Source organism: Canis lupus, chromosome 23 (assembly GCF_011100685.1).
Source record: "Canis lupus familiaris isolate Mischka breed German Shepherd chromosome 23, alternate assembly UU_Cfam_GSD_1.0, whole genome shotgun sequence".
NCBI classification, from domain to species: Eukaryota; Metazoa; Chordata; class Mammalia; order Carnivora; family Canidae; genus Canis; species Canis lupus.
In genome coordinates this window covers 33,548,575-33,564,503 of record NC_049244.1, presented here as the reverse complement: position 1 = coordinate 33,564,503, position 15,929 = coordinate 33,548,575, and the positions used below count along the sequence as shown (strand labels likewise).

General features: G+C 34.0%; 1 protein-coding gene across 4 annotated transcripts in view; it reads left to right on the top strand.

Annotated features, from left to right (window-relative positions):
* The window catches only part of STAG1 (stromal antigen 1), a 393,362-nt gene that overhangs the window by 138,414 nt on the left and 239,019 nt on the right, over window positions 1–15,929 (top strand). For all 4 annotated transcript variants that reach the window (XM_038570965.1, XM_038570961.1, XM_038570962.1 and 1 more), the window contains exon 4: window positions 5,560–5,724. In XM_038570965.1, coding sequence (XP_038426893.1) covers window positions 5,560–5,724 — 165 coding nt within the window. The remainder of the gene's footprint in view (window positions 1–5,559; window positions 5,725–15,929) is intronic.

Below are 15,929 nucleotides of genomic sequence, written 5' to 3'. Positions count from 1 at the left end.
CTGAAACTATTATAAAATTGATATACTTTAATAAAAACAAAAATGTAAAACTCTATACCCATTAAACAATAATGCCCTATTTCTGCTTTCCCTCTGGAACCAGTTTCTATCTATGATTTTGAATAAGTACCTTATATAAGTGGAATAATAGTAGTATTTGCCTTTTGTGACTGGCTTCTTTTACCTAGGATAATGTCCTCAAGGTTTACCCATGTTGTAGATTATGTTAGAATTTCCTTCCCTTTTAAAGTGGAATAATATTCCATTGTGTGTATATACCACATTTGCTTATCCATTCATCCATCAGTAGATACTGGGGTTGCTTTTAAGTGTGGGCTATTGTGAATAATGTTGCTGGGTGTACAAATAAGTTTTTGAGACCCTGCTTTCCGTTCTTTTGGTTATATAGTTACATGTGTAATTGGATGATCTTATGGTACTTTTATTTTTAATATTTTGAGGCACTGACATACTGTTTCCCACAATGGCTGTACCATTTTACATTCCCATCAACAGTGCATGATGGGATGTGGAGAATTCTGATTGATGAGAAATCAGAATTCTCCATATCCTCTCCAAGAAATGTTTTCTCTTTTTTTGATAGTAGCCATCTTAATAATTTTTAAAAATATTTTATTTATTTATTCATGAGAGACACACAGAGAGAGGGGCAGAGACACAGGCAGAGAGAGAAGCAGGCTCCCTGCAGGGAGCCTGATGTAGGACTCGATCCTGGGACTCCAGGATCACGCCCTGAGCTGCTTATCTGCTGAGCCACCCAAGCATCCCATAGTCATCTTAATAATTGAGGAGTTCCATCTCATTGTAGTTTTAATGTGCAGTTCCCTAATGATTAGTGAGATTGATCATCTTTTCCCTGTGCTTAATGGCCATTTACATATCTTATTTGGAGAAATGTCTAGTTAATAAGTTTTTAATATATTATGGATATTAATCCCTTATCAGATATGATTTGTAAATATTTCTTCCCATTCCGTGGGTTGCCTTTTGCTCTTTACCCATTGAATGGTTTTGACACCCTTGTCAAAAATCATTAAACCATACATATGAGAGTTTGTTTCTGGGCTCTCTTTTATATTCTACTGATCTATATGTTTGCTTTTATGCCAACACCACACTGTTTTCATAGTGTATTTTTGTAATATGTTTTGAACTCAAGAAGTGTGAGTCTTCCACTGTTTTTTTTTCCCCCCTTAAGATTGTTTTGGTCATTTTAGTTCCTTTTGGGATTCCCTGTGAATTATAGAGTGTTTTTCTATTTCTGCAAAATGGGTAATTTAGATTTTGATAGAGATTGCATTGAATCTGTAGGTTACTTAGGGAAGTATTGACCTCTTAAGAATATTCTTCCAGGGGATCCCTGGGTGGCGCAGCGGTTTAGCGCCTGCCTTTGGCCCAGGGCGCGATCCTGGAGACCCGGGATCGAGTCCCGCATCGGGCTCCCTGCATGGAGCCTGCTTCTCCCTCTGCCTGTGTCTCTGCCTCTCTCTCTCTCTCTCTCTGTGACTATCATGAATAAATAAATAAAATCTTTAAAAAAAAAAAAAAAAGAATATTCTTCCAACCCATGAACATAGAATGGATTTCCATTTATTTCTTCTTTTTTATAAAAGATTTTATTTGAGAAAGAGATAGAGACTGAGAGAGAGCAGGAGCAGGGCAGAGAGAAAAAGGGAGAAGCAGGCTCCCCATGGAGCAGGGAGCCTAACATGGGGCTTGATCCCAGGACCCTGAGATCATGACCTGAGCTGAAGGCAGACGCTTAACCAACTGAGCCACCCAGGTGCCCTGGTTTCTTTTTAAATTTCATATGCATTTCTTTGTTTATATGACATACAAGTACTGAGTAGTAGTGTTTGTCTCTTAGGAAAGTAGATTGTGGATTGAGGGTAGGGGTGGGCAAATTTTCATTATAAAACGTTAATCACCTTTTGATTTAGGCCATGTGAGTGTATAACTTATTTAATATGGAAAAATAACATTTTGTTTCCTCTCTTCAAACATACATATATGCATACACAACACACACACACAGAAACATGTGCTTGCATGATACTGAGAAAATATTTGTTACTCTGAAGAGTGAGCCCAGATACAAGACTTATTAGGAGGAGCCAAAATCAAGAGTCTAGCTACAGAGAATGAATGCATGAAATGTTTTTAGGCAACTTTATTAGCCTGTAAAGAGGGATTTGGTATGGTAGGTGACTGAACAGATAGTAAATAATAGCCTTACTTGCCATGCTGAAGAGTTTGGATTTTAAATTGATGGTTAGGAGGGTCACTAAAGGTTAGAGATGTGATGGAATTACTTTTGTAGTATAAGAATTACTGTGGGTATAGTATTGGAATAATGTGGGATCGTTCAACAGAAATAAGATGTGAGCCACATCTGCAACTTCATATTTTCTACTAAGATCCCCCAAAAATGGGTAATAAAATTAATATATCTAATATGTTATTTCCTCATGTAATTAATATAACATTATAAGTGAGATATTATATATGTTATTTTTCATTTTAAATCTTTACAATCTTGTGACTATTTTATGCTTACTGTCCAGACATTTTATTTTTGACTAGTCCTATTTCACCTTCTCAGCTACATGAGAGTAGGGGCTACCATGTTAGTGCAAGTGTAGACAATCGAGGCCTAGTCAGGAAATAGTATCTATTCTAGTAATTGGAACAGAAAACTTTATTGTGAAGAATTATTAAAAATCCTTAGTCATGTGTCATTTAGGAATTGCAAATTAAGATAACAATGAGATAATAACTGTATATCTATTAGAATAGCTGAAATCCAAAAACCTGACAAAGCTGTCAAGACTACAAAGCATTAGGAACTCTCATTCATCATTGGGAATGCAAAAATTATATCTACTTTGGAAGACATTCTGGCAGGTTTTTCTACAAAGCTAAATGTAGTTTTATCGTATGATTCAATAATAATCATCCAGGGCACCTCGGTGGCTCAGTGGTTGAGCATCTGCCTTTGCCTCAGGTTGTGATCTCAGGGTCCTGGGATCGAGTCCCACATCAGGCTCCTTGTGGGAAGCCTGCTCTCCCTATGTGTCTGCCTCTCTCTCTTTGTCTCTCATGAATAAATAAATAAAATCTTTAAAAAAAAAATAATCATCCTAGATTTTTACGTAACTCATTTGAAAATTATGTCTGTACAAAATGCTATATATAAATGTGTATAGCAGCTTTATTCCTGTCAAGAAATGGTGACCAAGATGTCCATCATTAGGTAAGTGAATGGCAAAATGTGATGCATTCATACAATGGAATATTATTTAGGAATGAAAAGAAATTGGCTATTCAGCCACTAAGACATAGATGAAACTCAAATGTATATTGTTAAAGTGAAAGATACAGCCTAAAGAGGCTACATATTGTGTGATTTAACTATGTGAATCTGTAAAAACTAAAACTATAGTTAGGATCAAAGAATTCATTGTTTGCCAAAGAGAAGTGGGAGGGTAGAGTAGGAGAAACACGGGGATTTTTTTTTCAGATGATGAAAACTTTTCTTTGATATTATATTGTGCATACATGACACTGTACATTTGTTAAAACCCATTGAACTTCACTGAAAAAGTGAATTTTATAAGTATAGATTTTATAAATTCATTTAGGAGGTTAGGTGGATACTAGGATGGAATGTAGCACGTGACAAAGCAGTCTACCTCTTTTTGAAGTATTTGAAACCATGTCACTGGAGGGAGTTGGGCAGGAAGTTGCTGACTTAAGTAACTTTGGAAATGAATTTGTAATACTAAAATCAAAGAAACTACGTTGTATATATAAGCAATATAATCTGGTTAATGAAATTGTTTCTTTTGGGGTATGATTGAACAGTTCTAATACTGCATACTAGTGGGTGCCAGGTTTGTCACTGTTGGGTTGGGACCATACCAATTTATTTATTTAAATAAATAAATAAAATATAAATGAATATATTTACATGTATATAGAGAGAGCACATATTTCTTTGCTTTAGAGCCTAGAAGAAAGGACACTCAATATCAAGAAACAAAACCTATTGCCCAGATCTTCTTCTGATATCATTCTCCAATAAAAGGAACTAGAGTCCTTGGAGTATTGGCTGGTTTTTAAATTGAGGAAGGGAATATATAAGATGAGCCTGCAGAATATTATGCTGTCAGAACGTAATTAGTAAGACACATAAGTACACACACAGATGGGCGTATGTGAAATGGATGTAAGAGCCAAATAAAAGATTTCCCAATGGCCAGAGCTGAAGCAGGTTGAATAGTAGAACTGTGTTGAATTATAACCCAGAGGATAAAATAAATTCTAATGAATCCACATTAGTTTAAATGATTGAATGAATGAGAACAGACATGTCTCCCATACTAAAGAATTTCTAAATATATGTAAATACTTCTGCCTGAAAAAAATGTTGAATAACTCCCCACCTCTTAAATGTGGGATGTATGAAGTATCTTTCCTCCAAAAGTACACTATGGAAGGGGGCGGAAAAGTAACTTTACAATGGAGAAACCTGACAAACACCACCTTAGTCAATTGATTAAAGTCAGCATTTACAGTAATAAATCATGTTGGTAGTGTATACCTTTGATATGAGGTGAAAAAAAATCTTCTCCAAACCCTTATCTCAGTGTAGTGATGAGAAAAACCATCAGACAAAACCTAGTTGATGAACATTCTATAAAACACTTGGCCAGAAATCCTCACAACTGTCAAGATTACTTGAGTCTCAGAGACCTACCTAACAGGTAAGAAATATAGGGAGGCAAAAAATATCTGAAAGGACAAAATCCATGTGGCTTATTGATAGAGTTTCAAAACGTGTGTATTATATTTGGCAACACTATTTTCATTGGTAAGTTTGGTGAAGCAGCAACCGTGATGAGTTTATATATGAATGAAATTTATGGGAATAATAATAGTGACTGCTGGTGATTCTATCAAATTGCCCATGGCTTAAAGGTTAGACATAAAGTGGTAGCTAATGTTGAGTTTTTTTAAAAAATTGGGGAGATGGGATGAGTATCAATTCCGTCAAGGCAGGAGTGTTTGTATAGTTTATTGTTGTATTTCTAGAACCTAGAACAATTTTAAATATGTTCAGTGTATGTTTGTTACATGAGTGGTAAGAAATACTTGAGGATCTATATAGAGAAGTTGAATATGCAGTATTTCCAAGTTAAATTTTATTGAATGAGGTTTCTGAGGGAATAGACTATTGAGGAAGGTATAAAGAAAGAGATGTAAAGGAGGCATGGTTAAAATCTTCAGCATTGGCATTATTGTTGTGTAAAACACTAACTTCTTTTTAAATTTTCATGTCTTATATAAATTACACTTTACCGTTTGCAGTTTGTTTTTAATTACTAAAAGTTGTAAAGCTTCCTTTGGTCAGGAATTGTATCTCTTACCTGTAGGTAGTGCTAAGTATTTATCACAGGGTCATACATAACTGAGGTATTCTGCATAAAGCAAAGTGTACCTGTGTTTAATTTAATGTTTCCCTCATCTTTTTATCAGTCTACAAATAAGAAACCTCGAAAATCTCCAGGAGAGAAGAGTAGAATTGAATCTACTGTTAGAGGAACAGGTCGTGGAAGAGCTAATGGGCACCCTCAACAGAATGGTGAAGGGGAGCCTGTCACATTATTTGAAGTGGTGAAATTGGGGAAAAGTGCAATGCAGGTAAATTTTAAGTGTTTTTATTTACAAAGCAGTACACCTATGTGAATCCTTTTAAGTGACATTTTACACATCTTGCTGATTGTATAACATTGAGAAATTTATCTTAAAAACTTTTGTTTTCTAAATAGTATTAGGAAAGGCACTTTAGATTACAGTGTACTGAGTAAAATGACTTTTGTATAATAGCTACCTAAGAAAATTTTTATTGCCATAGTATTTTTTTTAGAATCAGGCTTAAAATAAGTAATATGTGTACTGAAGAATATTTCAAATAAGAAAGGGTATAAAAAAGGATTAAATAGTGAACTAGGAATAACCATAATTAATATTCCATAATTATTTTGTGTATGTGATCTTTTATAAACTTCTTATTCTCCCTTCTCTTTCCTCATTCACTTAACATAATTACTAAATATTTTGCAAGAGCTCATAATTATTGGCTTCTTACTAAGTTAGTGTAAGGTAAACCATAATTATTTTGCTATTCTTTTAGTGCATCTTTACATTTTTTTTACTGTTAACAGAAGTCATTCATGTTTACTTCTTCAGTTCTTATTTTCGTTTTAAAATAGTTGAGGTAAAACTATTTGGTGAAAGGTTATTTCTTAACTGTGTAATACATAAATACATTCTACTCTCCAAAAAATTTTACTAGTATATCTTTCACCAGAGTCTGCCTAGCAACTGAATACTTTATATTTAGAATCTATTTGGTAACATCGGTGAAAATTGTATTTCATTGTTTTATTTATTTACTTAGTTATTTACTTTTAAAGATTGATTTATTTATCGAGGGAGAGAAAAATCCAAGCAGATTCCACACTAATCATAGAGCCCCACACAGGGCTTGATCTCATGACCCTGAGATCATGACCTGAGCTGAAACCAAGAGTTGGAGGCTCAGCAGACTGCACCACCTAGGTGTCACTGTAATTCATTATTTTAATCTGCATTTCTTTGATCACCAATAATAAAAGTTCAGCCTTTTTATTCACTATTTATTTGCTCATTTTTTATACTTAATTTTCAGTTTCTTTAAAATTTAGGTAACTTATGAAACAGGTTTACTTTTAGAACTTTTCGTTAGTATACTTTTTATTTTTTAACCTGTATTTCCTTTTGCATTCCTTAAGGGAGTTTGGTGTTTACTCCTTTTTATGTATGTTACCAAATTGATATGTTCAAGGATCTTGGAATTCATGTGGGAAGAGAGGGAGGTGGGGTAGTGTGATGATGCTAATGGTAAAAGAAATACAAAATTTCCAGTTAATTTGAAGCAATGGTCAGACTCTTAAGATACATAAGTATAATTTTAAAATAATGACCTTTAGCCACAAAGCTTGATAGTTTCTTTATTATACTTCAGTAGAAAAATTGTTAGCAAACTATAAATATTTTATTTTTGAAGGGTATTTTATGGCTTTCCACTTTTAGGTGGAAACTTAAGCAGAAAAATGAAGGAAATTTATTTTTTATTTTTATTATTTTTTTTATAGATTTATTTATTTATTTTAGAGAGAGCATGCCAGTGTTGAGCAGGGGAATGGGCAGAGGGAGAGAATCCTCAAACAGACTTCCTGCTGAGTGCAGAGCCTGACATGAGGCTTGATCCCAGGATCCCAAGATCATGACCAGAGCCGAAATCAAGAGTCGGATGCTTAACCGACTGAGCCTCTCAGACACCCCAAGGAGGTTTAGTTTTATGTATAAATTTAAACATTGCATTTCAGTATTTGCTTTCATTTTTTTCATGTAAGATTTTATAAGATCTTTGTATTTATAAAGGTAATTTTAATGTATATTGTATTAAATCTCAATACCAGCTTCTTAAAATATGAAAAATAACTTCAATATTTAATGTAACAAAATCTGGTCTAGAATTTGAAACCAAATAATGACTATTTTGTAATTTTTTTTCATTCAGGATTCTAATTATGGGCATTATTTCCTCTGAATTTACTTTTTAATTTTTAATGTTTTTATACTATTCCTTAACATTACTGGGCCATAATTTATTTAAACAGTTTTTATTTCACGTGCTTTATTCTTAAAATATAAACTACACTACTAAAACTAGTTTACTATTCATATAAACCAGAATAGTTTTATTTTATTAACCATAATATTTCTTTAAATAGTCAGATATCTATCTAAAATGTATGTGTGGAAGTGTTTTTGTAACATAAATTTCTGAAAGTAGTTGCTGAGTAGAGGGAATGCATATTTAAAAAATTGATGTTTCTTTTATTGAAGGTGGCACACTAATCTCACTAATCTCACTATTTATTACCTCCTCATTTCTAATGATAGATGAATATTAAAAAGAAAATACAGACATTAATGAGTTTAGAAATTAAATGTTTGTGTGCTTAAAGTAGAAGATAGTCTACAATGATGAAGAGGATTGGGTTTAGCATAGAGAAGAAGGTACTTACAGCCAAGAATTTGGTTTTTGTGTGTTAAAAGGACTCAAATTGTTCCATGAAACAGAGGAATAGAGTCAGGCTTATTAGTACATGAAGCCAGGGCCTAACATTAGTCTCCATACTTTTAAGGAGACTGAAGAAAGGCACTGATAACTGTTGCATAAGCTAAAGCATATGTTTAGGGGATTGTGTATCCCAGGTTACCTTTGAGACTCCTAGTTTATGCTTGTTGTTTATGTAGTTATTAATAGAGACTCTTAATACTCAAGAGGGTCCTTGGTTGGATAATAATCTAAAACTTTATTTATGGGAAATCAAGAGCTGAGAAAAGGGAGAAGACAGGCATCGTTCTTAAAATGAGGACCAGAATTGAAATGTCTGCTTAACTAAGTTGGTGACTGGGTCTATAAAAATTCACCATATTATTTTAAAGCTGTAAACTCTAAACCTGCATTATATGATCTAGTTCTGCAGTGGAATGACCAGGATAAGCAGAGATAATCACAAAACTTCAGATGGGGAGGGATGAATAGTAAAAGAAATAAATAGCAATTTAAGGTACTAGAGAGATGAAAGGAGAAATGGTATCTAACAAAAAAGGGAATAAATTTAATTAGTTTTACTGAGGGAAAGAAACTACAGTAGATGCCATCAAAGGGAGAATTCAAAAATTGACATTTATTAGGCGTTCGTTTAGAATGTAGTCCGGAGAAATAAAGAAGTAAATGTGAAAGAGCAGTTGCGTGACTTTGGTATGTATTGAAGGGCTCAAAATATGCTAGAGGAAGAAATCAAAGGGAATAGAAGAGACATGGTTTTTAGGAGATAATTTTAGAAAAATTTCTTAGGCATATTTCCTCAGATCCAGAGTTTGTTCTCAGGAGTGAGCAATGTAAGTAAAAATAATTACTTATTTTTAAATAGTAGAGTATAGCTGCAGAACATGAAGGATTAAAAGGGAATCTTTAAATAATTTCAAGGAATATTTGATCCTATTGTCTGACCACAGTGCAAATAACATTGAAATACAAAAAATAGATTCTTCTGAATTATACTTACAGATATGGTTAAGAGGTTATATAAAGAGTTGATGTGTGAATGTTAATTAAAATACTGTTAGTAAAAATATTGAGGCCAGTTAAAGCACTAATTGAATAAATATACAGTCTTAAATGTATTAATATTAGCAAAAGCAGTTGAAACTAGAAAAAGAGCAAACCTAAGGAAATTAAGAAGAAAGAGAAATAATTAGGAAGGAAGGGATAAAGTAGAAATGGAAATTAAATAGAGAAAGAAATTGTAGAAAAGGCCAATTAAATAAAAATAATAATGATTGGGGGTCAATACATTTTTAAAACCTAGAAATTTTATCTGCATAAAGGTGGTTTACTATCCAAGGATAGTAAAATAGTTTTAATAGTAAACTATTATACTATTAAAAAATATTTTACTATAATATACCAGATAGACATGTTTTAGAAGGGAGAACTTATCCTTATGTGAAATGTTTAGAAAAAAAGCATTTGATAAAGTTTAGGTGATGTTTGTGATGAACAGTAACTCTTAGTGAAATAGGAACAAGAGGGAATTTCCTTAGCTTGGTAAGGAAGATATAAAATTATACATACTTATAGAATATGGAACTGTCTTTGCAGATTTTTCAGGATAAATTATAGACTATTAGAACTAACGAAAGTGTTCGGCGAAATTCCTAGAAAGAAAATTGACATTAAAAAATCAGCCTTCTGTGCAGCAGTAATAATCTATTAGAATATGTAATAGGAGGCAAGAGCTCATTCAAATAAAGTGCTAAAGATGAAATAATAAAATTTTGGCTATAACACTATAAAATACTGTGTCTCATCAGATTGAATAGCATTAAAATAGTAGAAGATACTAAGGGTAAGTAAAGCTATAGAGTGCCAACTATTGGGAGTACAAATCTGTCTAAACCCTTTGGAAAAAACTTGGCATTATCAAGAAAAGTTGGATGACCTATCCATTTTTCATTCATTTTGTAAATATTTAATGAGTGCCTACACTGTGGAAGCCATCTTTTTATTCTTCTTTGATTTTTTAAAAAAATTGTGACTACTTTGAAGAAAAGCAATTCATTTCCTAGATGTAACCTCTAGAAATTTTTTTGTGTATATAAAGGAGGCAAATACAATTCTTTTTATTGTTTTGCATATAATAGCAAAAAATACATTTAGAACCTAAATGTATATGAATAGGATAATCGATAAATAAAATGTGGTATTTGGAAACTTAAGTTTTCTGTAGTGATTGAAATGAGTGAACTAGAGCTATAGGTAGGTACTGTTATGCATTATTTCAGAAATGCAGAAATGCATTTTAAAGAACAAAGCAAAGCTACAGAATGATACATACTATATTGTACCACTTATGGTAAAGTGTAAACACATAAGTTCAAATCAAGTTTATGATATTGTTTACCTAGAAGACAGAAAGAGAATGGGATCAGATAGGTCTATGTGGGGTGCTGCAACTGAAACTGCAGAAGAAGGAAAAAGAAACAAGTGTGGTCGTAAAATATTAAGTGTTGTTGAAGCTGGGTCCTCTTTACCTTGTCTATCGTGTTTATTGTGTTATCTGAAATAAAAATAAGTGTTTCTGAAATGCTTCCCCAAACAAGGTCTTCTTTAGTCAGTATGTTTGGAAAATGACTGCATCCTTTCCCCTTTGGAGAGGTACAAAATGTGAAAGCTTTGATTAGATTTGTATTGAAGAACCTGATTACTTTTGTTTATTCAGCATTCCATAAACCCTTGATTCCTACAACTATTTATGGCTTTCCTGTCTTTTCTCCCTATCAGAATTGTAAAGAATCCATTTCACTAGCTGAATAGGTACTTATGCACCTCTTGTAACCAGAGGCTGTATATTCAGAACTAAAACCACAGTTTTGTCCTCAGGGAAGCATATTGTAGAATACTTTAGTAAGAAGATACACAGGGTGGGTTGAAAACATGAAAAATTCACTTAGGCCTATGGAAGGCTTGCCTAAATACATAAAGTTTGTACTGTGACTTGAATGATGGGTGGGAATTAGATAGGCAGCAAAGAGTATTTCTTATGGTAGAAACAAGACATGAAAAGATGAGATCTATACCTTTTACTGTAGAGGGCATACAATGCTCTAGTAAAAATAGAGCTAAGAGAAAGGTTAGATTCTGTACATTGAGTGTTTTGATAGGCAAAAAAACCAAGAAGACAGAAAAGCCATACATAATTGTAGGAATCAAGGGTTTGTGGGATGCTGAACAAACAAACAAAAAAATCAGGTTCTTTAATACAAATCTTTTCAAAATCTTCACATTTTGTGCCTCCAACAGGGGAAAGAATGTAGTAATTTTCCAAAAATATTGGCTACAGAAGACCTTTTAGTAAAATTGATGGCATTTTAGAAAGAAAAGGACTTTATTGATGAATGGTAGCATTTTTAGAAATACTTTCCTGGATGCAGTTTAGATAATGATTTGGAGGTTGTAGGACTGGAATCAGAATCTTTTTACTGATCCAGATTTTTATTAATCAATTAGGAAGAAATGCATGTTTAAATTTAGAGTGTCAGTGAGGATGAAGAGGAAGTGACAGAGTCTACAAATATTAAGGCTATGGCGTAATTCTGAAAGATGAGAAAAAGGAAAAAATCTAAGGTGATTTCTAGTTTGACTTGGTGGTGTTCACCAAAGAAAATTTGCATGACGATAGGTGTTGGAGGATGGATATGGAAATAATTTGGTTTGGACATTCTTACTTTTAGATATGTGACACTGAATGCATGTTGAATTTTGGAACATTCATGTTATTTACTTAATCTAACTGGTATTTTTTTTTTGTTGTAGTTATGAGCTTATTAGCATTTGAGTGAACTTCTGTAATCCATTGGTATTTGAATTCTGTTCCCTCAGATATCAACTAAAATGTTGGATTATATAGGTTATTCATTAACAAAAATTCATTAAAAGCTGATTGTTTCAGGCATGGGGTTAGGTGCAAGAGATACAGATGAACTAAACTTGTCTGATCCTTGTCTGCCTAAACTTTCTAATCATAGAAGGGAAAGGAAATCCTCCATACTAATCAAATGGTCTGTTAATATACCATCACAAACCATTGATAAATACTAATTGTCTTAGTGTACTACTTACTAATAATAACTTCTGTGAATAGGAATTGGAGTTAGACTATAAATGAGATGTACCTCCTGACACAATTTAGTCTTCTGTTTGCTTTTGACATGTGACTCTGAAGGGAAAACTGGTTTTGTCCATTTCAGTATGATTGGAAAAGGAGAGATGTCTTAGGGGATAGTCTGTGATCAGTCATTCTCTCTCCCTTAGAGAGGAAGCTTTGTTCTGATGTAAAGGAAACTTGAATTTTTAAACGCCATTGATTTCTTCTAGTCCCCCACATACAAATGATGTTGCCAAAATCTCAACATATAAAATACAGAGAAATTCTTCCTCAAGATTTAGCTGTGTGCATTTTACTGACTACACTAAAGAAAGTGGAAAAGCACCTGTGAGTTTATTTAAATGTCACCTGTTAACTTGTGTTTGAACTCATAGTTATGATTTCATAGAAATTGCATACATTACTGAGCCATTAATAAAATGGATAAAAGTGTTTCATAACAACAACTGAATTTCTAAATGTTCATTGCAAAACTTAAAAGGTTCAATAAGTATTAAAATGGCTGGAGAATATTGAAGAAGTGTAATTAGAAAAGAAATTCTAATGAGATATTAGGAGAGAGCAAGTATGTCACTGACTGAAATGAATCTGACAAAGATGGCCAGAAGATATTGAAGGAAGGAAATATTACAACGAAGATAGTGAGGAGTAAAACCTTAGAGAATTAAGCAGATATAAATACTAGCTATGATTAGTAGAATTAGTCAAAATATAACATAAGAAATACGTGTTTATATCTATGACTACTGCTGTAAGATATTGGATAAAGGATTTAAAAATCATAAAAAAATAAAAATCATATAAAAATACTAAAACATTTATTCTGATTTTTAAAATTTAAATTCAGTTTGCCAACATACAGTATAGCATCCAGTGCTCATCTTGTCCCATGCCCTCCTTAACGCCTGTCACCTGATACCCTATCCCTCTACCCGTCTCTGCTTCTGCAACCCTTTGTTTCCAGAGTTAGGAGTCTCTCATGGTTTCTCTTAATTTTTCCCCAGTTTCTCCACCTTCCCTATGGTCCCTTGCACTATTTCTTATATCCCACAGATGAATGAAACCATATGATAATTGTTTTTCTCCGATTGACTTATTTCACTCAGCATAATACCCTCCAGTTCTATCCACGTCTGTGTAAATGGCAGATATTCATCCTTTCTGATGGCTGAGTAATATTCCTTTACACACACACACCACATCTTCTTTTCCATTCATCTGTTGAAGGAAATCTTGGCTCCTTCCATAACTTGGCTATTGTGGACATTGCTGCTATGCATATTGGGGTGCAGGTGTCCCATCATTTCACTACATCTGTATCTTTGGGGTAAATACCCTGTAGTGCAATTGCTGAGTCATACATTTAATCTGATTTTTAACATCATAATGAAAAATTTAAATTTAACATAAACATCTAGAATAAGCTTAGCTGAAGTAGAAAACTGTAAATAGATGTTTAAACAAGACAGAAGTTTATTTTTCTCATATATAAAATAGCATAGATACGTGATAGTTCCCACGGTAGCAGGAAGTTGTCTAATAATTGAAATTGTTAATATTTTAACAGTCAAAATGTACATAATCACAGTTTCAGTAGCTATATATTTTGATATTACTAAAAAATGAAATTTGTATATGAAAGGAAGCTGTGGGCAGCACAGTTGTAGATACTCACCCATGCAGCACACTTTGGGTTCTGTTACAAAGCCCCATGAGTATCTTTCTGTCCTATCCAGTTCTTACTCCTATGTCTTGATCCTAATGAGGAGTTTACATTAATAATGACAGTCAGCCACATTACATTTCACATGTCCCATGATTGAGTTGATAATTTAGGGGTGGAGGTGGAAGGGGAGGAGTGCTACTGGTGCCAGGCCCTGGGCTCTTGAGGTGAACTCTCCATTCTAGACCTCTTAGTTCCTACAGATAAAGGCAAACAAGAGTGGCCAGAGCCTGGTAATGCCTAACAATTGTACCTTTGTGGACATTGATTACCTGTACAACCTCAAATGTGACAGAAATGGTATTTGAAGGTCCAGTAGTACAACCAGATGTTATTTTGCCAGTGGGTGAACCTGATGGTCATCCATGATTTGGAAAAAGAAGACCTGATCCTACAACATAGCATCTTTGTTGGAATAGCATCCCTGCTAGGATGCCTGTGCCTTTTAAAGGTAGGCTGGGAAGCTAAGCTGCAGAGGCTCTTTTGTGACTGTTATTTGATAACATTCCACATACATGCTGGTGGTACACTATAGGCAGCTCATTCTGTATTAAGCAGCAGTAGAACACCTCTGGGAAAATCCTTGATGAGATGGACATTGCTAGCTCTGCCTATTTTGAATCTTTATTTATTTATATTTATTTATTTATTCAGAGAAAGAGAGAGAGGCAGAGACACAGGCAGAGGGAGAAGCAGGCTCCATGCAGGGAGCCCGACACGGGACTCGATCCCGGGTCCCCAGGATCACACCCCAGGCTGAAGGCGGCACTAAACCACTGCGCCACTGGGGCTGCCCCAGCTCTGCCTATTTTGAGATGAGGGCTAGGGATGAATTACTCTCCCAGGATGATAGCCTTCTCAATATACACTTCTGTGGAAGTCCCTTGCTGGTAATTTTTACATGAATAAGAAATCCCCTCTCATCCCTTATGGACATTTGACAACTAGCCCCCGTGTTATCATTGTGGTGGTCCTTTTGGCCATTGTTGGTAATATTGAAATCCTGGTGCTCATTATCAATAAGAAGAAGGGGAAGATTGGAATCAAGGACTGGGGAGTTAACTATATAGTCCAACATAGGTCTATGTGGGGATGGGTAAGAGGATAGGATTCAGGACCACATCAGGGTAAAACTTGTTTCTTGGCCTAAAGCAGGTACTTCCTCTACTGCTATTTTTTGTTCTCTCTTGTCCCCTCCATCTGAACAGTTGTGGTCCCTGGGCCATCTCTCTTTCTGGCTTTATGTCCCATCCTCTTTTGAAGAATTCTTCTAATATTCCTTTTTCCTCTTGGTCCAGAGAAAATAAATCCTGGTCCAGAGAGAAGTAAAGGCAGACACAAGAAGTTTTCATTGAATGGTATCTTTGATTATGTTTAAAAGGTTAAGATGATATCCCAGGATTGTTTAAAAGTGATGGAATACCTTTTGAAGGCTTAAATGAAATTAGGTGAGAAACTGTTTTTCTTTTTTGAGTTTAGGTTACTTTTATTTGCTATATCTCATTACAGAGGAAAGATTAGCAGCTTAACCCTGGATTATCTGCTAGGTCATGTGGTCTTCTTGATAAGCAGAAAATTTGGACTTACATAATAGCCATATTACACTCTGTTATTACCACCACCAGATATATTTCTCGCTTAAAGGGGATCTTATTTTAGTGGCCTAAACACTTTTTTTTTGGGGGGGGGGAGCAAGCAGACTGTCTAGAAACTGTCAGTGTTTATTCTTTAGCTCACCGTTATTATAGCTGATATTAGTAATATTATATAAAAATGTACATATTTGGTCTTTGGTAATTTGGGGGAATTTCTTAATATAATGAATTTAATAAAAT